Here is a 23,992-nt window from a genome sequence, read left to right as displayed (position 1 = left end):
AGCAGCAGACTCCTCAGTGATGTTTGTTACCCTGCCACTTTTCTCTTCTGTTTTAATTGACCGCCTATTTTAAGAGCTAATTTTTAAAAATCTACTGAAAGGTATTATTCAAAACCAGGCACCCATTCTGAGTAAAGTTCCACTTCCATGCCATGTTTAACTTTTTTCGTTGTAGTGGTCAGCAGATTTTTCTTGGGGAGCTAAAATGTGAAAACACATCTTTTATATCCTTGCACGGACCTGCACACAATTGGCGTGCCTGGCCTTAGTTGCAAACCCTCAGTGCAAATATAGTGCAGATCCGTGCATGTGGACCTATGCTGTTAAGAGATGACCAGACCATCGCTGCTTTTCCTTTAAGCATCGCCTCTTTTCTTTAATACTTAGGGCCTTTGCTGAAGGAGGGCTTCTAGCAGCCTGACCCGGAGCTGTGCTCAGCGGGCGCAGAGGGGCGGTCATAGCCACAAAGGTGCAGGTAGGACAGGCACTGGGTACTTACATGGCACATACTCCGGGTTGCGGCTTTTCTTCAGGTTGGTCGGGTCCTGGGCCAAGGAGCAGGAGTTGGGCTCGGCTTGGTAGGCACACAGCGCCTGCCACTCCTTGGCAAGCCGGTCACGGTTCCTCAGGTGGTCCTCCATGTATGACTGAAAAACAAAGAAAGATCAGATACCAATGAGAGGAGAGCGGTCACGGGCTCATGGTAATGCTGCCCAGAGGGGGAGGGGAGGGGCTTGGCATGACTGCAGGATGCCTCACCCTCACCAAAGGTTAGAGACAGTTTACATTAAAGGTAACATTCAGTGCCTCTGTCAGTGACGTATCAGAGACCCTGGAGTAACTATCCTCATGCATTACATATCTGTAACCACCAGCCACAGCTGCTGCAGGTAAGAGCGGGGCGGTCAGGTGAGGGGGGATTTCGAGAGACAACCACGAGGGAGAATTAAATAAATAATTATTTTTTCATCGTGGTCGTTTATCAAAATCCCCCCTCACCTGGCCCCACCGCCACACCGCTCTTACCTATGTGGAAACCAGCTAAGAGCCCAGGACTACAGAAGACAGAGCATCTTCAGTCCTGTGAGTCTGGGCACTCAATGTGGCATCAGCAGAAGACAGGAGCTGCGCGGTCAGCTAGCAAACTGCATAACAGAGACATGGGACACATTCAGCAAACACAGCCAGCAAACGACACAATACATGCAACACAGCTAACAAAGCAACAGAGCATACAAATACCACCAAGAGACACACTGCATAAAGCCACAAAATACAAAGACTACAGCCACAAAACAAATAGTACAAAAGGGTATAGCCAAAACAAACTAAACAGCCAAAGAAAACAAAGAACACAGCAATATAAATAAAGAATACTGAGTGAGCATACAGGGTGTAGCTAGAGAAAGTACACAGCCAAAAATACCAAAGAATACAGCCATGAAAACAAATAATGCAGCCAGAGAACGGGCAGCGATACACTGCGAATAGAAAGAACAGCCAGAAAACATACAATATATGAATAGAATACAAGGAAAACAGAGGGGAAATAAAATGTACTGAGATACAGAGGAAAAAGAAAGCCAAGTACACCAAAGAATACAACCAGCAAAAAAGTATTAATTTAAAGATTTCAAAACAAGGGGCTACAGAAAGTGAAGGATATAGCCAGAGAACACACGGAATATAACCAAAGAAACCCACATCTCCGTATCCCTCCACTAGACTGGCCCTTCTACACATTTCTGTATCCTTCCACCAGATTAGCCCTTCCACACATCTCAGTATCCCTCCACTAGACCAGCCCTTCCACACATCACTGTATCCCTCCAACAGACCAGCCCTTTCACACATCTCTGTATCCCTCACCAGACCAGCCCTTCCACACATCTCAGTATCCCTCCACTAGACCAGCCCTTCCACACATCTCTGTATCCCTCCACTAGACCAGCCCTTTCACACATCTCTGTATCCCTCCAACAGACCAGCCCTTTCACACATCTCTGTATCCCTTCACCAGACCAGCCCTTTCACACATCTCTGTATCCCTCCACCAGACCAGCCCTTCCACACATCACTGTATCCCTCCACCAGACCAGCCCTTTCACACATCACTGTATCCCTTCACCAGACCAGCCCTTTCACACATCTCTGTATCCTTCCACCAGACCAGCCCGTCCACACATCACTGTATTCCTCCACCGGTCCAGCCCATCCACACATCTCTGTATCCTTCCAACAGACCAGCCCTTTCACACATCTCTGTATCCCTACAACAGACCAGCCCTTCCACACATCTCTGTATCCCTCCACCAATCCAGCCCTTCCACACATCTCTGTATCCCTCCACCGGTCCAGCCCTTCCACACATCTCTGTATCCCTCCAACAGACCAGCCCTTTCACACATCTCTGTATCCCTTCACCAGACCAGCCCTTCCACACATCTCAGTATCCCTCCACTAGACCAGCCCTTTCACACATCTCTGTATCCCTCCAACAGACCAGCCCTTTCACACATCTCTGTATCCCTTCACTAGACCAGCCCTTTCACACATCTCTGTATCCCTCCACCAGACCAGCCCTTCCACACATCACTGTATCCCTCCACCAGACCAGCCCTTTCACACATCACTGTATCCCTTCACCAGACCAGCCCTTTCACACATCTCTGTATCCTTCCACCAGACCAGCCCGTCCACACATCACTGTATCCCTCCACCGGTCCAGCCCATCCACACATCTCTGTATCCTGCCAACAGACCAGCCCTTTCACACATCTCTGTATCCCTCCAACAGACCAGCCCTTCCACACATCTCTGTATCCCTCCACCAATCCAGCCCTTCCACACATCTCTGTATCCCTCCACCGGTCCAGCCCTTCCACACATCTCTGTATCCCTCCAACAGACCAGCCCTTTCACACATCTCTGTATCCCTTCACCAGACCAGCCCTTCCACACATCTCAGTATCCCTCCACTAGACCAGCCCTTTCACACATCTCTGTATCCCTCCAATAGACCAGCCCTTTCACACATCTCTGTATCCCTTCACCAGACCAGCCCTTTCACACATCTCTGTATCCCTCCACCAGACCAGCCCTTCCACACATCACTGTATCCCTCCACCAGACCAGCCCTTTCACACATCACTGTATCCCTTCACCAGACCAGCCCTTTCACACATCTCTGTATCCTTCCACCAGACCAGCCCGTCCACACATCACTGTATCCCTCCACCGGTCCAGCCCATCCACACATCTCTGTATCCTTCCAACAGACCAGCCCTTTCACACATCTCTGTATCCCTCCAACAGACAAGCCCTTCCACACATCTCTGTATCCCTCCACCGGTCCAGCCCTTCCACACATCTCTGTATCCCTCCAACAGACCAGCCCTTTCACACATCTCTGTATCCCTCCAAGAGACCAGCCCTTCCACACATCTCTGTATCCCTCCACCGGTCCAGCCCTTCCACACATCTCTGTATCCTTTCACCAGACCAGCCCTTTCACACATCTCTGTATCCCTCCATCAGACCAGCCCTTTCACACATCTCTGTATCCCTCCAACAGACCAGCCCTTCCACACATCTCTGTATCCCTCCAACAGACCAGCCCTTCCACACATCTCCGTATCCCTCCACTAGACCGGTCCTTCTACACATCTCTGTATCCTTCCACTAGACCAGCCCTTTCACACATCTCTGTATCCCTCCACCAGACCAGCCCTTACACACATCTCTGTATCCCTCCAACAGACCAGCCCCTCCACACATGACTGTATCCCTTCACCAGACCAGCCTTTCCACACATCTCCGTATCCCTCCACTAGACTGGCCCTTCTACACATTTCTGTATCCTTCCACCAGACCAGCCCTTCCACACATCTCAGTATCCCTCCACTAGACCAGCCCTTCCACACATCTCTGTATCCCTCCAACAGACCAGCCCTTTCACACATCTCTGTATCCCTCCAACAGACCAGCCCTTCCACACATCCCTGTATCCCTCCACTAGACCAGCCCTTCCACACATCTCTGTATCCCTCCACCAGACCAGCCCTTTCACACATCTCTGTATCCCTCCACCAGACCAGCCCCTCCACACATGACTGTATCCCTTCACCAGATAAGCCCTTTCACAAATCTCTGTATCCCTCCAACAGACCAGCCCTTCCACACATCTCTGTATCCCTTCACCAGACCAGCCCTTTCACACATCTCTGTATCCCTCCAACAGACCAACCCTTCCACACATCTCTGTATCCCTCCACCGGTCCAGCCCTTCCACACATCTCTGTATCCCTCCAACAGACCAGCCCTTCCACACATCTCTGTATCCTCCACCGGTCCAGCCCTTCCACACATCTCTGTATCCCTCCAACAGACCAGCCCTTTCACACATCTCTGTATCCCTTCACCAGACCAGCCCTTCCACACATCTCAGTATCCCTCCACTAGACCAGCCCTTTCACACATCTCTGTATCCCTCCAACAGACCAGCCCTTTCACACATCTCTGTATCCCTTCACTAGACCAGCCCTTTCACACATCTCTGTATCCCTCCACCAGACCAGCCCTTCCACACATCACTGTATCCCTCCACCAGACCAGCCCTTTCACACATCACTGTATCCCTTCACCAGACCAGCCCTTTCACACATCTCTGTATCCTTCCACCAGACCAGCCCGTCCACACATCACTGTATCCCTCCACCGGTCCAGCCCATCCACACATCTCTGTATCCTGCCAACAGACCAGCCCTTTCACACATCTCTGTATCCCTCCAACAGACCAGCCCTTCCACACATCTCTGTATCCCTCCACCAATCCAGCCCTTCCACACATCTCTGTATCCCTCCACCGGTCCAGCCCTTCCACACATATCTGTATCCCTCCAACAGACCAGCCCTTTCACACATCTCTGTATCCCTTCACCAGACCAGCCCTTCCACACATCTCAGTATCCCTCCACTAGACCGGTCCTTCTACACATCTCTGTATCCTTCCACTAGACCAGCCCTTTCACACATCTCTGTATCCCTCCACCAGACCAGCCCTTACACACATCTCTGTATCCCTCCAACAGACCAGCCCCTCCACACATGACTGTATCCCTTCACCAGACCAGCCTTTCCACACATCTCCGTATCCCTCCACTAGACTGGCCCTTCTACACATTTCTGTATCCTTCCACCAGACCAGCCCTTCCACACATCTCAGTATCCCTCCACTAGACCAGCCCTTCCACACATCTCTGTATCCCTCCAACAGACCAGCCCTTTCACACATCTCTGTATCCCTCCAACAGACCAGCCCTTCCACACATCCCTGTATCCCTCCACTAGACCAGCCCTTCCACACATCTCTGTATCCCTCCACCAGACCAGCCCTTTCACACATCTCTGTATCCCTCCACCAGACCAGCCCCTCCACACATGACTGTATCCCTTCACCAGACCAGCCCTTTCACACATCTCTGTATCCCTCCAACAGACCAGCCCTTCCACACATCTCTGTATCCCTTCACCAGACCAGCCCTTTCACACATCTCTGTATCCCTCTAACAGACCAACCCTTCCACACATCTCTGTATCCCTCCACCGGTCCAGCCCTTCCACACATCTCTGTATCCCTCCAACAGACCAGCCCTTCCACACATCTCTGTATCCCTCCACCGGTCCAGCCCTTCCACACATCTCTGTATCCCTCCAACAGACCAGCCCTTTCACACATCTCTGTATCCCTTCACCAGACCAGCCCTTCCACACATCTCAGTATCCCTCCACTAGACCAGCCCTTTCACACATCTCTGTATCCCTCCAACAGACCAGCCCTTTCACACATCTCTGTATCCCTTCACTAGACCAGCCCTTTCACACATCTCTGTATCCCTCCACCAGACCAGCCCTTCCACACATCACTGTATCCCTCCACCAGACCAGCCCTTTCACACATCACTGTATCCCTTCACCAGACCAGCCCTTTCACACATCTCTGTATCCTTCCACCAGACCAGCCCGTCCACACATCACTGTATCCCTCCACCGGTCCAGCCCATCCACACATCTCTGTATCCTGCCAACAGACCAGCCCTTTCACACATCTCTGTATCCCTCCAACAGACCAGCCCTTCCACACATCTCTGTATCCCTCCACCAATCCAGCCCTTCCACACATCTCTGTATCCCTCCACCGGTCCAGCCCTTCCACACATATCTGTATCCCTCCAACAGACCAGCCCTTTCACACATCTCTGTATCCCTTCACCAGACCAGCCCTTCCACACATCTCAGTATCCCTCCACTAGACCAGCCCTTTCACACATCTCTGTATCCCTCCAATAGACCAGCCCTTTCACACATCTCTGTATCCCTTCACCAGACCAGCCCTTTCACACATCTCTGTATCCCTCCACCAGACCAGCCCTTCCACACATCACTGTATCCCTCCACCAGACCAGCCCTTTCACACATCACTGTATCCCTTCACCAGACCAGCCCTTTCACACATCTCTGTATCCTTCCACCAGACCAGCCCGTCCACACATCACTGTATCCCTCCACCGGTCCAGCCCATCCACACATCTCTGTATCCTTCCAACAGACCAGCCCTTTCACACATCTCTGTATCCCTCCAACAGACCAGCCCTTCCACACATCTCTGTATCCCTCCACCGGTCCAGCCCTTCCACACATCTCTGTATCCCTCCAACAGACCAGCCCTTTCACACATCTCTGTATCCCTCCAAGAGACCAGCCCTTCCACACATCTCTGTATCCCTCCACCGGTCCAGCCCTTCCACACATCTCTGTATCCTTTCACCAGACCAGCCCTTTCACACATCTCTGTATCCCTCCAACAGACCAGCCCTTTCACACATCTCTGTATCCCTCCAACAGACCAGCCCTTCCACACATCTCTGTATCCCTTCACCAGACCAGCCTTTCCACACATCTCCGTATCCCTCCACTAGACTGGCCCTTCTACACATTTCTGTATCCTTCCACCAGACCAGCCCTTCCACACATCTCAGTATCCCTCCACTAGACCAGCCCTTCCACACATCTCTGTATCCCTCCAACAGACCAGCCCTTTCACACATCTCTGTATCCCTCCAACAGACCAGCCCTTCCACACATCCCTGTATCCCTCCACTAGACCAGCCCTTCCACACATCTCTGTATCCCTCCACCAGACCAGCCCTTTCACACATCTCTGTATCCCTCCACCAGACCAGCCCCTCCACACATGACTGTATCCCTTCACCAGACCAGCCCTTTCACACATCTCTGTATCCCTCCAACAGACCAGCCCTTCCACACATCTCTGTATCCCTTCACCAGACCAGCCCTTTCACACATCTCTGTATCCCTCCAACAGACCAACCCTTCCACACATCTCTGTATCCCTCCACCGGTCCAGCCCTTCCACACATCTCTGTATCCCTCCAACAGACCAGCCCTTTCACACATCTCTGTATCCCTCCAACAGACCAGCCCTTCCACACATCTCTGTATCCCTCCACCTGTCCAGCCCTTCCACACATCTCAGTATCCTTCCACCAGACCAGCCCTTTCACACATCTCTGTATCCCTCCAACAGACCAGCCCTTCCACACATCTCTGTATCACTCCAACAGACCAGCCCTTCCACACATCTCTGTATCCCTCCAACAGACCAGCCCTTCCACACATCTCCGTATCCCTCCACTAGACCGGTCCTTCTACACATCTCTGTATCCTTCCACCAGACCAGCCCTTTCACACATCTCTGTATCCCTCCACCAGACCAGCCCTTACACACATCTCTGTATCCCTCCACTAGACCAGCCCTTCCACACATCTCTGTATCCCTCCACCAGACCAGCCCTTTCACACATCTCTGTATCCCTCCACCAGACCAGCCCCTCCACACGTCACTGTATCCCTTCACCAGACCATCCCTTTCACACATCTCTGTATCCCTCCACCAGAGCAGCCCTTCCACACATCTCTGTATCCCACCACCAGTCCACCCCTCCACACATCTCTGTATCCCTCCACTAGACTGGCCCTTCTACACATTTCTGTATCCTTCCACCAGACCAGCCCTTCCACACATCTCTGTATCCCTCCACCAGACCAGCCCTTTCACACATCTCTGTATCCCTCCACCAGACCAGCCCTTCCACACATCACTGTATCCCTCCACCAGACCAGCCCTTTCACACATCACTGTATCCCTTCAACAGACCAGCCCTTTCACACATCTCTGTATCCTTCCACCAGACCAGCCCGTCCACACATCACTGTATCCCTTCACCAGACAAGCCCTTCCATACATCTATGTATCCCTCCACCACACCATCCCTTTCACACATCTCTGTATCCCTCCACCAGAACAACCCTTTCACACATCTCTGTATCCCTCCACCAGACCAGCCCGTCCACACATCTCTGTATCCCTCCACCAGACCAGCCCGTCCACACATCACTGTATTCCTTCACCAGACCAGCCCTTTCACACATCTCTGTATCCCTTCACCAGACCAGCCCTTTCACACATCTCTGTATCCCTCCACCAGACCAGCTCTTCCACACATCTCAGTATCCCTCCACCAGACCAGCCCTTTCACACATCTCTGTATCCTTCCACCAGTCTAGTCACTCAGCACATCTCCGTATCCCTCCCACAGATCACGAATTCCACACATTTCTGAATCCATGCCAGAGTTCAGCCCTTCCACAATCTCTGTATCGGTCCAGCTTTATAACACATCTCTATATCTATCCTACAGCTCATCCTTTCCATACCTCTCTATAGCCGTCCATCAGGTCAGTATTTTTACAGTTTTTATTTCACCAGCCCTGTATTGCTCACGGTTTCTACCCATATTGCAGCCTATACCATATACACGTATCCGGCTACTTGCCTTTCCACACCTCGCATCCTTATGCCATACCAGTCAACACTCATTATTAGGTGGGAGGGTCGTGATTTGAGAAACCAAAAATGATCTTAATTTAGCTTTCTCCTTCCTAAAACTACGTCACTCCAATGCAAGTTAATGGGAAGTTGCATTCTGGTGTTCTTCTGTCGGGTGATCCCTGTGCAGTGTTGGGCCTGCCCCATCTCCTGTGAGCGACTCACCAATATCATGTGACCCGTGGAAATGTCCATGTTGGATTGCACCGGCTCCTCACACCAGGAGGGGGTGCTGCTGTGCGAGCTGGGGCTGGCCTGGGGGGCGTCGCTGAACTGCGACGAGACGCTGCTGACGCGGGAATTCTCCGCGGGCCCTTCTGTGCGGCTGAAGAGCGACTTTGCTGCCATGTGTTGCCGACACAGCTCCTGTGGTGGATGACAAGCAGACTGGAGCTGTGAAATCTTTCCTCTGATCCCTGGGGCAGTCAGTGGTGACTGGGCAGGGTCTCTAGTAGTGTCATCATCAATGCATCTGAACTGACAGCAATGACAGTGAGGAACAACACAAGAAGGTCATTGTAAGTTATTGGGCAGAGAAACACAATTAGAGCACCCACTTAGTGAAGTACTAGAACACCGATCAATCAATCAATCAATCAGGATTTGTAAAGCACGGCTAATCACCCGTGAGGGTATCTAGGTCCTGCGAGCTATGCTGAAACCGGGGGCGGGGTTCAGATGAACAGTCAGGTCTTGAGCGCCCCATGACAAGGCTGCAAGGTTCACGCGTCCTCCATTATGGCCTTGGTCGACAAACATCTGATGAACAGAAAGTAAAAGGTATCTACTGCGACTGTCCTCTACCACGTTTCACAGCGCCTTGGGTGAAAAGATTGGGAGATCAGACTGTTGACGCCCATGTGTGAAAAAGTAGCTAAAAACTTAATTAACCAAAAAGCCCATAACCCAAAATAAAGAGGGGGCTTTGCTAATAACCTGGTAGCCAATATCTCCCGGTCTGGCTGGATGAGGCTAGCAGGGCGAGGGGCAGCGCCTGGGGTGCTGAACCCAGAGGAGAAGCTGGCAGATGTCCCAACTGGGCTCATGCAGAGGGGAGGACTGTTGCCAGAGTGGGGCAAGCTTCCAGAGTGTGTGGCCAAGGTCGGGGGGACCAAACGTCCTCTAGTAAGTGACCAGTTGCAACAGGGATGCCCATTACGCAGGGACAGCACCAGAGTCTGCACCAGAGACTACAACTGTAGGAGAGTAGGATCTGCTTCACATGGGTACCCCCACGTTTTGCTGGTGTTTCACTGTTTTTCGACCTTAGTCTGGCTGTGGCCCTGCTAATCAGGACCACAGCATGGCTGCTTCCTCTCTAAAATGGTTTCCATGTACATTAGGTACATCTCTAATTGAATTCTGGAGTGCCTTATAAGCCCTTAGTATATGGTATACTATGTACTTAGGGCATAGGTACCTCAGAGGCCTACCAGGGGCTGCAGCATGTATTATGCCACCCCTGGGAAGCACTCCAAAATGACACCACAGGTCTGCTACTGCAACCTGGGTAAGGGTATAGGCTACCTATATCACTACCTTATACAGACACATATAAACCTATAAGCCACTCCTATGGCAGGCCTTGACAATCCTGAGGGCTCTCAGACTGTGAAGGTGTCGGGACCGGGCTCTCAGACTGTGATGGTAACGGGAGAGGGCTCTCAGACTGTGATGGTGTCAGGACCGGGCTCGCATACTGTGATATTATCAGTGCAGGGCTCTCAGACTGTGATAGTATCAGGCAGGGCTCTCAGACTGTGATGGTATCGGGACAGGGCTCTCAGACTGTGATGGTGTCGGGACCGGGCTCTCAGACTGTGATAGTATCAGGGCAGGGCTCTCAGACTGTGATAGTATCAGGCAGGGCTCTCAGACTGTGATGGTATGGGGCCAGGGCTCTCAGACTGTGATGTAATAAGGGCAGAGCTCTCAGACTGTGATAGTATCAGGGCAGGGCTCTCAGACTGTGATAGTATCAGGGCAGGGCTCTCAGACTGTGATCGTATAGGGACAGGGCTCTCAGACGGTGATGGTATAAGGACATAGCTCTCAGACTGTGATAGTATCAGGGCAGGGCTCTCAGTATGTGATTGTATCAGGGCAGGGCTCTCAGACTGATGATATCAGGGCAGGGCTCTCAGACTGTGATGATATTAGGGTAGGGCTCTCAGACGTTGATAGTATCAGGGCAGGGCTCTCAGACTGTGATAGTATCAGGGCAGGGCCATCAGACTGTGATAGTATCAGGGGAGGGCTATCCGACTGTGATGGTATCATGGCAGTGCCCTCAGACTGTGATAGAATCATGGCAGGGCCCTCAGAATGTGATGGTATCGGGACAGGGATCTCAGACTGTGGTAGTATCAGTGCAGGGCTCTCAGACGGTGATAGTTTCAGGGCAGGGCTCTTAGACTGTGATAGTACCAGGGCCCTCAGACTGTGATAGTATCGGTACAGGGCGCTCAGGATGTGATGGTATCGGGACAGGGCTCTCAGACTATGATGGTATCGGGACAGGGCTCTCAGACTGTGATGGTGTCGGGAACGCGCTCTCAGACTGTTATAGTATCAGGCCAGGGCTCTCAGAATGTGATAGAATCAGGGCAGGGCTCTCAGACTGTGAAAGTATCAGGGCAGGGCTCTCAGACTGTGATGGTATCAGGGCAGGGCTCTCAGGCTGTGATATTATCAGGGCAGGGCTCTCAGATTGTGATGGTATCAGGGCAGGGCTCTCAGGCTGTGATATTATCAGGGCAGGGCTCTCAGACGGTGATAGTTTCAGGGCAGGGCTCTTAGACTGTGACAGTATCAGGGCAGGGCCCTCAGACTGTGATAGTATCAGGGCAGGGCTCTCAGGCTGTGATGGTATCGGTACAGGGCACTCAGGATGTGATGGTATCGGGACAGGGCTCTCAGACTATGATGGTATCAGGACAGGGCTCTCAGACTGTGATGGTGTCGGGAACACGCTCTCAGACTGTGATTGTATCAGGCAGGGCTCTCAGACTGTGAAAGTATCAGGGCAGGGCTCTCAGACTGTGATGGTATCAGGGCAGGGCTCTCCGACTGTGAAAGTATCAGGGCAGGGCTCTCCGACTGTGAAAGTATCAGGGCAGGGCTCTCAGACTGTGATGGTATTGAGGCAGTGCTCTCAGACTGTGATAGTATCATGGCAGGGCTCTCAGACTGTGATGGTATTGGGACAGGGCTCTCAGATTGTGATAGTATCGGGGCAGGGCTCTCAGACTGTGATGGTATCAGTGCAGGGCTCTCAGACTGTGATAGTATCAGGGCAGGGCTCTCAGACTGTGATAGTATCAGACAGGTCTCTGAGACTGTGATGGTATCGAGACAGGGCTCTCAGACTGTGATGGTATTAGGATAGGGCTCTTAAACTGTGATGATATCAGGGCAGGGCTCTCCATCTGAGATGATATCAGGGCAGGGCTCTCAGAATGTCATAGTATCATGGGAGGGCCCTCCGAATGTGGTGGTATCGGGACAGGGCTCTTAGACTGTGGAAGTATCAAAGCAGGGCTCTCAGACTGTGATAGTATCAGGGCAGGGCCCTCAGACTGTGACAGTATCAGGACAGGGCTCTCATACTGTGACGGTATCATGGCAGGGCTCTCAGACTGTGAAAGTATCATGGCAGGGTTCTCAGACTGTGATAGTATCTGGGCAGGGGTCTCAGACTGTGATGGGATCGGTACAGGGGTCTCAGACTGTGATGGTATCGGGACAGGGCTCTCAGACTGTGATGGTATCGGGACAGGGCTCTCAGACTATGATAGTATCAGGGCAGGGCTCTCAGACTGTGATAGTATCAGGCAGGGCTCTCAGACTGTGATGGTATGGGGCCAGGGCTCTCAGACTGATGTAATAAGGGCAGAGCTCTCAGACTGTGATAGTATCAGGGCAGGGCTCTCAGACTGTGATAGTATCAGGGCAGGGCTCTCAGTATGTGATAGTATCAGGGCAGGGCTCTCAGACTGATGATATCAGGGCAGGGCTCTCAGACTGTGATGGTATTAGGGTAGGGCTCTCAGACGTTGATAGTATCAGGGCAGGGCTCTCAGACTGTGATAGTATCAGGGCAGGGCCATCAGACTGTGATAGTATCAGGTCAGGGCTATCCGACTGTGATGGTATCATGGCAGTGCCCTCAGACTGTGATAGAATCATGGCAGGGCCCTCAGAATGTGATGGTATCGGGACAGGGATCTCAGACTGTGGTAGTATCAGTGCAGGGCTCTCAGACGGTGATAGTTTCAGGGCAGGGCTCTTAGACTGTGATAGTACCAGGGCAGGGCCCTCAGACTGTGATAGTATCAGTACAGGGAGCTCAGGATGTGATGGTATCGGGACAGGGCTCTCAGACTATGATGGTATCGGGACAGGGCTCTCAGACTGTGATGGTGTCGGGAACGCGCTCTCAGACTGTTATAGTATCAGGCCAGGGCTCTCAGAATGTGATAGAATCAGGGCAGGGCTCTCAGACTGTGAAAGTATCAAGGCAGGGCTCTCAGACTGTGATGGTATCAGGGCAGGGCTCTCAGACTGTGATAGTATCAGGGCAGGGCTCTCAGACTGTGATGGTATCAGGGCAGGGCTCTCAGACGGTGATAGTTTCAGGGCAGGGCTTTTAGACTGTGACAGTATCAGGGCAGGGCCCTCAGACTGTGATAGTACCAGGGCAGGGCTCTCAGGCTGTGATGGTATCGGTACAGGGCACTCAGGATGTGATGGTATCAGGACAGGGCTCTCAGACTGTGATGGTGTCGGGAACGCGCTCTCAGACTGTGATTGTATCAGGCAGGGCTCTCAGACTGTGAAAGTATCAGTACAGGGCTCTCAGACTGTGATGGTATCAGGGCAGGGCTGTCAGAATGTGATAATATCAGGGCAGGGCTCTCCGACTGTGAAAGTATCAGGGCAGGGCTCTCAGACTGTGATGGTATTGGGGCAGTGCTCTCAGACTGTGATAGTATCATGGCAGGGCTCTCAGACTGTGATGGTATTGGGACAGGGCTCTCAGATTGTGATAGTATCGGGGCAGGGCTCTCAGACTGTGATGGTATCAGTGCAGGGCTCTCAGACTGTGATAGTATCAGGGCAGGGCTCTCAAACTGTGATAGTATCAGACAGGTCTCTGAGACTATGATGGTATCGGGACAGAGCTTTCAGACTGTGATGGTATTAGGACAGGGCTCTTAAACTGTGATGATATCAGGGCAGGGCTCTCCGTCTGTGATGATATCAGGGCAGGGCTCTCAGAATGTCATAGTATCATGGTAGGGCCCTCCGAATGTGGTGGTATCGGGACAGGGATCTTAGACTGTGGAAGTATCAAAGCAGGGCTCTCAGACTGTGATAGTATCAGGGCAGGGCCCTCAGACTGTGACAGTATCAGGACAGGGCTCTCATACTGTGAAAGTATCATGGCAGGGTTCTCAGACTGTGATAGTATCTGGGCAGGGCTTTCAGACTGTGATGGGATCGGTACAGCGGTCTCAGACTGTGATGGTATCGGGACAGGGCTCTCCGACTGTGATGGTATCGGGACAGGGCTCTCAGACTGTGATAGTATCAGGGCAGTGCTCTTAGACTGTGATAGTATCAGGCAGGCCTCTCAGACTGTGATGGTATCGGGACAGGGCCCTCGGAATGTGATGGTATCGGGACAGGGCTCTCAGACTGTGGTAGTATCAGGGCAGGGCTCTCACACTGTGATAGTATCAGGGCAGGACCCTCAGACTGTGATTGTATCAGGGCAGGGCCCTCAGACTGTGAGAGTATCTGGGCAGGGCTCTCAGACTGTGATGGTATCGGGACAGGACTCTCAGACTATGATAGTATCAGGGCAGGGCCATCAGACTGTGATGGTATTGGTACAGGGCTCTCAGACTGTGATTGTACCAGGGCAGGGCTCTCACACTGTGATAGAATCAGGACAGGGCTCTCGGACTGTGATGGTATCAGGTCAGGGCTCGCAGACTGTGAAAGTATCAGGGCAGGGCTCTCAGACTGTGATGGTATCAGGGCAGGGCTCTCAGACTGTGATAGTATCAGGGCAGGGCTCTCAGACTGTGAAGGTATCAGGGCAGGGCGCTCAGACTGTGAAAGTATCAGGGCAAGGCTCTCAGACTGTGATGGTATCAGGGCAGGGCTCTCAGACTGTGATGGTCTTAGGGCAGGGCTCTCAGACTGTGATAGTATTAAGCAGGGCTCTCAGACTGTGATGGTATCAGGACAGGGCTTTCAGACTGTGATGGTATCAGGACAGGGCTCTCAGACTGTGATAGTATCAGGGCGGGGCATTCAGACTGTGATGCTATCAGGGCAGGGCTCTCAGACTGTGATAGTATCAGGACAGGGATCTCAGACTGTGATGGTATCAGGGCAGGGCTCTCAGACTGTGAAGGTATCAGGGCAGGGCTCTCAGACTGTGATGGTATCAGGGCAGGGCTCTCAGACTGTGATGGTCTTAGGGCAGGGCTCTCAGACGTTGATAGTATTAGGCAGGGCTCTCAGACTGTGATGGTATCAGGACAGGGCTCTCAGACTGTGATAGAATCAGGGCGGGGCTTTCAGACTGTGATGCTATCAGAGCAGGGCTCTCAGACTGTGATAGTATCAGGGCAGGGCTCTCAGACTGTGATAGTATCAGGGCAGGGCTCTCAGACTGTGATGGTATCAGGGCAGGGCTCTCAGACTGTGATGGTCTTAGGGCAGGGTTCTCAGACTGTGATAGTATTAGGCAGGGCTCTCAGACTGTAATGGTATCAGGACAGGGCTCTCAGACTGTGATAGTATCAGGGCGGAGCTTTCAGACTGTGATGCTATCAGAGCGGGGCTCTCAGACTGTGATAGTATCAGGGCAGGGCTCTCACACTGTGATAGTATCAGGGCAGGACCCTCAGACTGTGATAGAATCATGGCAGGGCTCTCAGACTGTGAAAGTATCAGGGCAGGACCCTCAGACTGTGATAGTATCAGAAAGGTCTCTGAGACTGTGATGGTATCGGGACAGGGCTCTCAGACTGTGATGGTATCAGGGCAGGGCTCTCAGACTGTGATGATATCAGGGCAGGGCTCTCAGACTGTGATAGTATCATGGGAGGGCCCTCCGAATGTGATGGTATCGGGACAGGGCTCTCAGACTGTGGTAGTATCAGAGCAGGGCACTCACACTGTGATAGTATCAGGGCAGGACCCTCAGACTGTGATAGAATCATGGCAGGGCTCTCACACTGTGATAGTATCAGGACAGGGCTCTCCGACTGTGATAGTATCAGACAGGTCTCTGAGACTGTGATTGTATCGGGACAGGGCTCTCAGACTGTGATGGTATCAGGGCAGGGCTCTCAGACTGTGATGGTATCAGGGCAGGGCTCTCAGACTGTGATGATATCAGGGCAGGGCTCTCAGACTGTGATAGTATCATGGGAGGGCCCTCCAAATGTGATGGTATCGGGACAGGGCTCTCAGACTGTGGTAGTATCAGGGCAGGACCCTCAGACTGTGATAGAATCATGGCAGGGCTCTCAGACTGTGAAAGTATCAGGGCAGGGCTCTCCGACTGTGATAGTATCAGACAGGTCTCTGAGACTGTGATGGTATCGGGACAGGGCTCTCAGACTGTGATAGTATCAGGGCAGGACCCTCAGACTATGATAGAATTATGGCAGGGCTCTCAGACTGTGATAGAATCATGGCAGGGCTCTCAGACTGTGAAAGTATCAGGGCAGGGCTCTCACACTGTGGTAGTATCAGGGCAGGGCTCTCAGACTGTGATAGAATCAGGGCAGGGCTCTCAGACTGTGATAGTATCAGGGCAGGGCTCTCAGACTGTGATGGTATCAGGGCAGGGCTCTCAGACGGTGATAGTTTCAGGGCAGGGCTCTTAGACTGTGACAGTATCAGGGCAGGGCTCTCAGACTGTGATAGTACCAGGGCAGGGCTCTCAGGCTGTGATGGTATCGGTACAGGGCACTCAGGATGTGATGGTATCAGGACAGGGCTCTCAGACTGTGATGGTGTCGGGAACGCGCTCTCAGACTGTGATTGTATCAGGCAGGGCTCTCAGACTGTGAAAGTATCAGGGCAGGGCTCTCAGACTGTGATGGTATCAGGGCAGGGCTGTCAGAATGTGATAATATCAGGGCAGGGCTCTCCGACTGTGAAAGTATCAGGGCAGGGCTCTCAGACTGTGATGGTATTGGGGCAGTGCTCTCAGACTGTGATAGTATCATGGCAGGGCTCTCAGACTGTGATGGTATTGGGACAGGGCTCTCAGATTGTGATAGTATCGGGGCAGGGCTCTCAGACTGTGATGGTATCAGTGCAGGGCTCTCAGACTGTGATAGTATCAGGGCAGGGCTCTCAGACTGTGATAGTATCAGACAGGTCTCTGAGACTATGATGGTATCGGGACAGGGCTCTCAGACTGTGATGGTATTAGGACAGGGCTCTTAAACTGTGATGATATCAGGGCAGGGCTCTCCGTCTGTGATGATATCAGGGCAGGGCTCTCAGAATGTCATAGTATCATGGTAGGGCCCTCCGAATGTGGTGGTATCGGGACAGGGATCTTAGACTGTGGAAGTATCAAAGCAGGGCTCTCAGACTGTGATAGTATCAGGGCAGGGCCCTCAGACTGTGACAGTATCAGGACAGGGCTCTCATACTGTCAAAGTATCATGGCAGGGTTCTCAGACTGTGATAGTATCTGGGCAGGGCTTTCAGACTGTGATGGGATCGGTACAGGGGTCTCAGACTGTGATGGTATCGGGACAGGGCTCTCCGACTGTGATGGTATCAGGACAGGGCTCTCAGACTGTGATAGTATCAGGGCAGTGCTCTTAGACTGTGATAGTATCAGGCAGGCCTCTCAGACTGTGATGGTATCGGGACAGGGCCCTCCGAATGTGATGGTATCGGGACAGGGCTCTCAGACTGTGGTAGTATCAGGGCAGGGCTCTCACACTGTGATAGTATCAGGGCAGGACCCTCAGACTGTGATTGTATCAGGGCAGGGCCCTCAGACTGTGAGAGTATCTGGGCAGGGCTCTCAGACTGTGATGGTATCGGGACAGGACTCTCAGACTATGATAGTATCAGGGCAGGGCTCTCAGACTGTGATGGTATTGGTACAGGGCTCTCAGACTGTGATTGTACCAGGGCAGGGCTCTCACACTATGATAGAATCAGGACAGGGCTCTCGGACTGTGATGGTATCAGGTCAGGGCTCGCAGACTGTGAAAGTATCAGGGCAGGGCTCTCAGACTGTGATGGTATCAGGGCAGGGCTCTTAGACTGTGATAGTATCAGGGCAGGGCTCTCAGACTGTGAAGGTATCAGGGCAGGGCGCTCAGACTGTGAAAGTATCAGGGCAAGGCTCTCAGACTGTGATGGTATCAGGGCAGGGCTCTCAGACTGTGATGGTCTTAGGGCAGGGCTCTCAGACTGTGATAGTATTAAGCAGGGCTCTCAGACTGTGATGGTATCAGGACAGGGCTTTCAGACTGTGATGGTATCAGGACAGGGCTCTAAGACTGTGATAGTATCAGGGCGGGGCATTCAGACTGTGATGCTATCAGGGCAGGGCTCTCAGACTGTGATAGTATCAGGACAGGGCTCTCGGACTGTGATGGTATCAGGGCAGGGCTCTCAGACTGTGAAGGTATCAGGGCAGGGCTCTCAGACTGTGATGGTATCAGGGCAGGGCTCTCAGACTGTGATGGTCTTAGGGCAGGGCTCTCAGACGTTGATAGTATTAGGCAGGGCTCTCAGACTGTGATGGTATCAGGACAGGGCTCTCAGACTGTGATAGAATCAGGGCGGGGCTTTCAGACTGTGATGCTATCAGAGCAGGGCTCTCAGACTGTGATAGTATCAGGGCAGGGCTCTCAGACTGTGATAGTATCAGGGCAGGGCTCTCAGACTGTGATGGTATCAGGGCAGGGCTCTCAGACTGTGATGGTATCAGGGCAGGGCTCTCAGACTGTGATGGTCTTAGGGCAGGGTTCTCAGACTGTGATAGTATTAGGCAGGGCTCTCAGACTGTGATGGTATCAGGACAGGGCTCTCAGACTGTGATAGTATCAGGGCGGAGCTTTCAGACTGTGATACTATCAGAGCGGGGCTCTCAGACTGTGATAGTATCAGGGCAGGGCTCTCACACTGTGATAGTATCAGGGCAGGACCCTCAGACTGTGATAGAATCATGGCAGGGCTCTCAGACTGTGAAAGTATCAGGGCAGGACCCTCAGACTGTGATAGTATCAGACAGGTCTCTGAGACTGTGATGGTATCGGGACAGGGCTCTCAGACTGTGATGGTATCAGGGCAGGGCTCTCAGACTGTGATGATATCAGGGCAGGGCTCTCAGACTGTGATAGTATCATGGGAGGGCCCTCCGAATGTGATGGTATCGGGACAGGGCTCTCAGACTGTGGTAGTATCAGAGCAGGGCACTCACACTGTGATAGTATCAGGGCAGGACCCTCAGACTGTGATAGAATGATGGCAGGGCTCTCACACTGTGATAGTATCAGGGCAGGGCTCTCCGACTGTGATAGTATCAGACAGGTCTCTGAGACTGTGATGGTATCAGGGCAGGGCTCTCAGACTGTGATGGTATCAGGGCAGGGCTCTCAGACTGTGATGATATCAGGGCAGGGCACTCAGACTGTGATAGTATCATGGGAGGGCCCTCCGAATGTGATGGTATCGGGACAGGGCTCTCAGACTGTGAAGGTATCAGGGCAGGGCTCTCAGACTGTGAAGGTATCAGGGCAGGGCACTCAGACTGTGATAGTATCAGACAGGTCTCTGAGACTGTGATGGTATCGGGACAGGGCTCTCAGACTGTGATGGTATCAGGGCAGGGCTCTCAGACTGTGATGGTATCAGGGCAGGGCTCTCAGACTGTGATGATATCAGGGCAGGGCACTCAGACTGTGATAGTATCATGGGAGGGCCCTCCGAATGTGATGGTATCGGGACAGGGCTCTCAGACTGTGAAGGTATCAGGGCAGGGCTCTCAGACTGTGAAGGTATCAGGGCAGGGCACTCAGACTGTGATAGTATCATGGGAGGGCCCTCCAAATGTGATGGTATCGGGACAGGGCTCTCAGACTGTGGTAGTATCAGGGCAGGACCCTCAGACTGTGATAGAATCATGGCAGGGCTCTCAGACTGTGAAAGTATCAGGGCAGGGCTCTCGGACTGTGATAGTATCAGACAGGTCTCTGAGACTGTGATGGTATCGGGACAGGGCTCTCAGACTGTGATAGTATCAGGGCAGGACCCTCAGACTGTGATAGAATTATGGCAGGGCTCTCAGACTGTGATAGAATCATGGCAGGGCTCTCAGACTGTGAAAGTATCAGGGCAGGGCTCTCACACTGTGGTAGTATCAGGGCAGGGCTCTCAGACTGTGATAGAATCAGGGCAGGGCTCTCAGACTGTGAAAGTATCAGGGCAGGGCTCTCAGACTGTGATAGTATCAGGGCAGGACCCTCAGACTGTGAAAGTATCAGGGCAGGGCTCTCAGACTGTGATAGTATCAGCGCAGGGCTCTCAGACTGTGATAGTATCAGGGCAGGGCTCTCAGACTGTGATGATATCAGGGCAGGGCTCTCAGACTGTGATAGTATCATGGGAGGGCCCTCCGAATGTGATGGTATTGGGACAGGGCTCTCAGACTGTGGTAGTATCAGAGCAGGGCTCTCACACTGTGATAGTATCAGGGCAGGGCTCTCCGACTGTGATAGTATCAGACAGGTCTCTGAGACTGTGATGGTATCGGGACAGGGCTCTCAGACTGTGATGGTATCAGGGCAGGGCTCTCAGACTGTGATGGTATCAGGGCAGGGCTCTCAGACTGTGATGATATCAGGGCATGGCACTCAGACTGTGATAGTATCATGGGAGGGCCCTCCGAATGTGATGGTATCGGGACAGGGCTCTCAGACTGTGAAGGTATCAGGGCAGGGCTCTCAGACTGTGAAGGTATCAGGGCAGGGCACTCAGACTGTGATAGTATCATGGGAGGGCCCTCCGAATGTGATGGTATCGGGACAGGGCTCTCAGACTGTGAAGGTATCAGGGCAGGGCTCTCAGACTGTGAAGGTATCAGGGCAGGGCTCTCCTACTGTGATAGTATCAGACAGGTCTCTGAGACTGTGATGGTATCGGGACAGGGCTCTCAGACTGTGATGGTATCAGGGCAGGGCTCTCAGACTGTGAAGGTATCAGGGCAGGGCGCTCAGACTGTGAAAGTATTAAGCAGGGCTCTCAGACTGTGATGGTATCAGGACAGGGCTTTCAGACTGTGATGGTATCAGGACAGGGCTCTCAGACTGTGATAGTATCAGGGCGGGGCATTCAGACTGTGATGCTATCAGGGCAGGGCTCTCAGACTGTGATGGTATCAGGGCAGGGCTCTCAGACTGTGAAGGTATCAGGGCAGGGCTCTCAGACTGTGATGGTATCAGGGCAGGGCTCTCAGACTGTGATGGTCTTAGGGCAGGGCTCTCAGACGTTGATAGTATTAGGCAGGGCTCTCAGACTGTGATGGTATCAGGACAGGGCTCTCAGACTCTGATAGAATCAGGGCGGGGCTTTCAGACTGTGATGCTATCAGAGCAGGGCTCTCAGACTGTGATAGTATCAGGGCAGGGCTCTCAGACTGTGATGGTATCAGGGCAGGGCTCTCAGACTGTGATGGTATCAGGGCAGGGCTCTCAGACTGTGATGGTCTTAGGGCAGGGCTCTCAGACTGTGATAGTATTAGGCAGGGCTCTCAGACTGTGATGGTATCAGGACAGTGCTCTCAGACTGTGATAGTATCAGGGCGGAGCTTTCAGACTGTGATGCTATCAGAGCGGGGCTCTCAGACTGTGATGCTATCAGGGCAGGGCTCTCAGACTGTGGTAGTATCAGGGCAGGACCCTCAGACTGTGATGGTATCAGGGCAGGGCTCTCAGACTGTGATAGTATCAGGGAAGAGCTATCAGTCTGCTGGTGACCGGAGAGAGCTCTCGGTCTGCTAGTTTTTGGAGAAGGAGCTCCCTCACTCTGTGTTGATGTTCCGACACAGCTCCCAGTCAACCGGTGTGAGGGGCAGGAGCCCACTCTGGCGCATATTCATAAGCCCCTATCGGCACCACAATATCACTTTCAGTGACGCTGTGGTGCCAATAGGGGCCTCGCCTTATTTACAAGGCAGTGTTAGGCCACTTAATGGGGCTCAACGCTGCCTTGTAAGTAAGGCCCTCTTTCACGCTATGCTTAGCGTGAAGGGGGTGGGCAGTGGGTGTTGCAGTGAGTTTTCCATTGATTTTAGAAACAGAGCTCTATATACTAGGGCAGCATACATAGGAGGCAGCGCCAAAATGAAGACCAGGAAAAACCTGGACTTAACAGGGCGCAATGAAGAGAAATGCTTTTTTCCCCTCGTTTTTGCTTTTTCCATCTGTGCTGCCTTGTGCAGCACACATGGAAAAAGTAAAACGCCTTGGATTGTTTATGTGTAGGAAGGTGGCCCTTCCTGCACATAAACAATCCTTAAAAAAAATACATTTTATAACTTCCATGTGTGCTTTATTAGGCAGCAGACATAGAAGTGACAAAAAGGCATTTCAGGATTGTTTATGTGCAGGAAGGGGCACCTTCCTACACATAAACAATCCTCCCCTGCACACATACACCCTTGCACTACGGTGCAAGGGTGCCTGCTTTTGTAGCACCACAGCACAGGGGAACGCAAGGCTGACCCATATCCTTGTAAATATGTTGCAGCCTTGCGTTTCTGAAGTGGCAGAGTGAGTTGTTAAGCCTTGATGGCTAACGCCTCACTCCGCCACTTCATTGTAAATATGCCCCTCAGTCTGGCCTAGTGTAACAGCAGGGCTCTCAGTCTGTGGTGGTGTCAGGACAGGGCTCTCATGGTGTGCTGCCAGGACAGGACTTATAGTCTTTGCTGGTGCCAGGACAGAGCTCTCAGTCTGTGCTGGTGTCAGGACAGGGCTCTCAGTCTGTGCTGGTGTCAGGACAGAGCTCTCAGTCTGTGCTGGTGTCAGGACAGGGCTCTCAGTCTGTGCTGGTGTCAGGACAGGGCTCTCAGTCTGTGCTGGTGTCAGGACAGAGCTCTCAGTCTGTGCTGGTGTCAGGACAGGGCTCTCAGTCTGTGCTGGTGTCAGGACAGGGCTCTCAGTCTGTGCTGGTGTCAGGACAGAGCTCTCAGTCTGTGCTGGTGTCAGGACAGGGCTCTCAGTCTGTGCTGGTGTCAGGACAGGGCTCTCAGTCTGTGCTGGTGTCAGGACAGGGCTCTCAGTCTGTGCTGGTGTCAGGACAGAGCTCTCAGTCTGTGCTGGTGTCAGGACAGGGCTCTCAGTCTGTGCTGGTGTCAGGACAGGGCTCTCAGTCTGTGCTGGTGTCAGGACAGGGCTCTCAGTCTGTGCTGGTGTCAGGACAGGGCTCTCAGTCTGTGCTGGTGTCAGGACAGGGCTCTCAGTCTGTGCTGGTGTCAGGACAGAGCTCTCAGTCTGTGCTGGTGTCAGGACAGAGCTCTCAGTCTGTGCTGGGGTCAAGACAGAGCTCTCAGTCTGTGCTGCTGAAAGGACAGGGCTCTCAATCTGTGCTGGTGAGAGGACAGAGCTCCAAGTCTGTGCTGGTGTCGGGACAGAGCTCTCAGTCTGTGCTGGGGTCAAGACAGAGCTCTCAGTCTGTGCTGCTGAAAGGACAGGGCTCTCAATCTGTGCTGGTGTCAGGACAGGGCTCTCAGTCTGTGCTGGTGTCAGGACAGGGCTCTCAGTCTGTGCTGGTGTCAGGACAGGGCTCTCAGTCTGTGCTGGTGTGCTTTCAGTCTGTGCTGGTGTCAGGACAGAGCTCTCAGTCTGTGCTGCTGAAAGGACAGGGCTCTCAATCTGTGCTGGTGACAGGACAGAGCTCCAAGTCTGTGCTGGTGTCGGGACAGAGCTCTCAGTCTGTGCTGCTGAAAGGACAGAGCTC

The 23,992-nt window shown here is 52.7% G+C and overlaps 1 protein-coding gene across 5 annotated transcripts in view; it reads right to left on the bottom strand.

Annotated features, from left to right (window-relative positions):
• The window catches only part of PTPRN (protein tyrosine phosphatase receptor type N), a 472,242-nt gene that overhangs the window by 91,380 nt on the left and 356,870 nt on the right, over positions 1 to 23,992 (bottom strand). For all 5 annotated transcript variants that reach the window (XM_085650116.1, XM_085650114.1, XM_085650115.1 and 2 more), the window contains exons 14-15: positions 9,134 to 9,334; positions 500 to 647 (exon numbers count right to left, since the gene is read on the bottom strand). In XM_085650116.1, coding sequence (XP_085506242.1) covers positions 500 to 647; positions 9,134 to 9,334 — 349 coding nt within the window. The remainder of the gene's footprint in view (positions 1 to 499; positions 648 to 9,133; positions 9,335 to 23,992) is intronic.

The sequence above is a fragment of the Triturus cristatus genome, chromosome 3_2, assembly GCF_964204655.1.
Source record: "Triturus cristatus chromosome 3_2, aTriCri1.1, whole genome shotgun sequence".
In the NCBI taxonomy this organism is placed as follows: Eukaryota; Metazoa; Chordata; class Amphibia; order Caudata; family Salamandridae; genus Triturus; species Triturus cristatus.
Note: the sequence above shows the minus strand (reverse complement) of the source record. Positions and strands in the feature narration are given on the sequence as shown.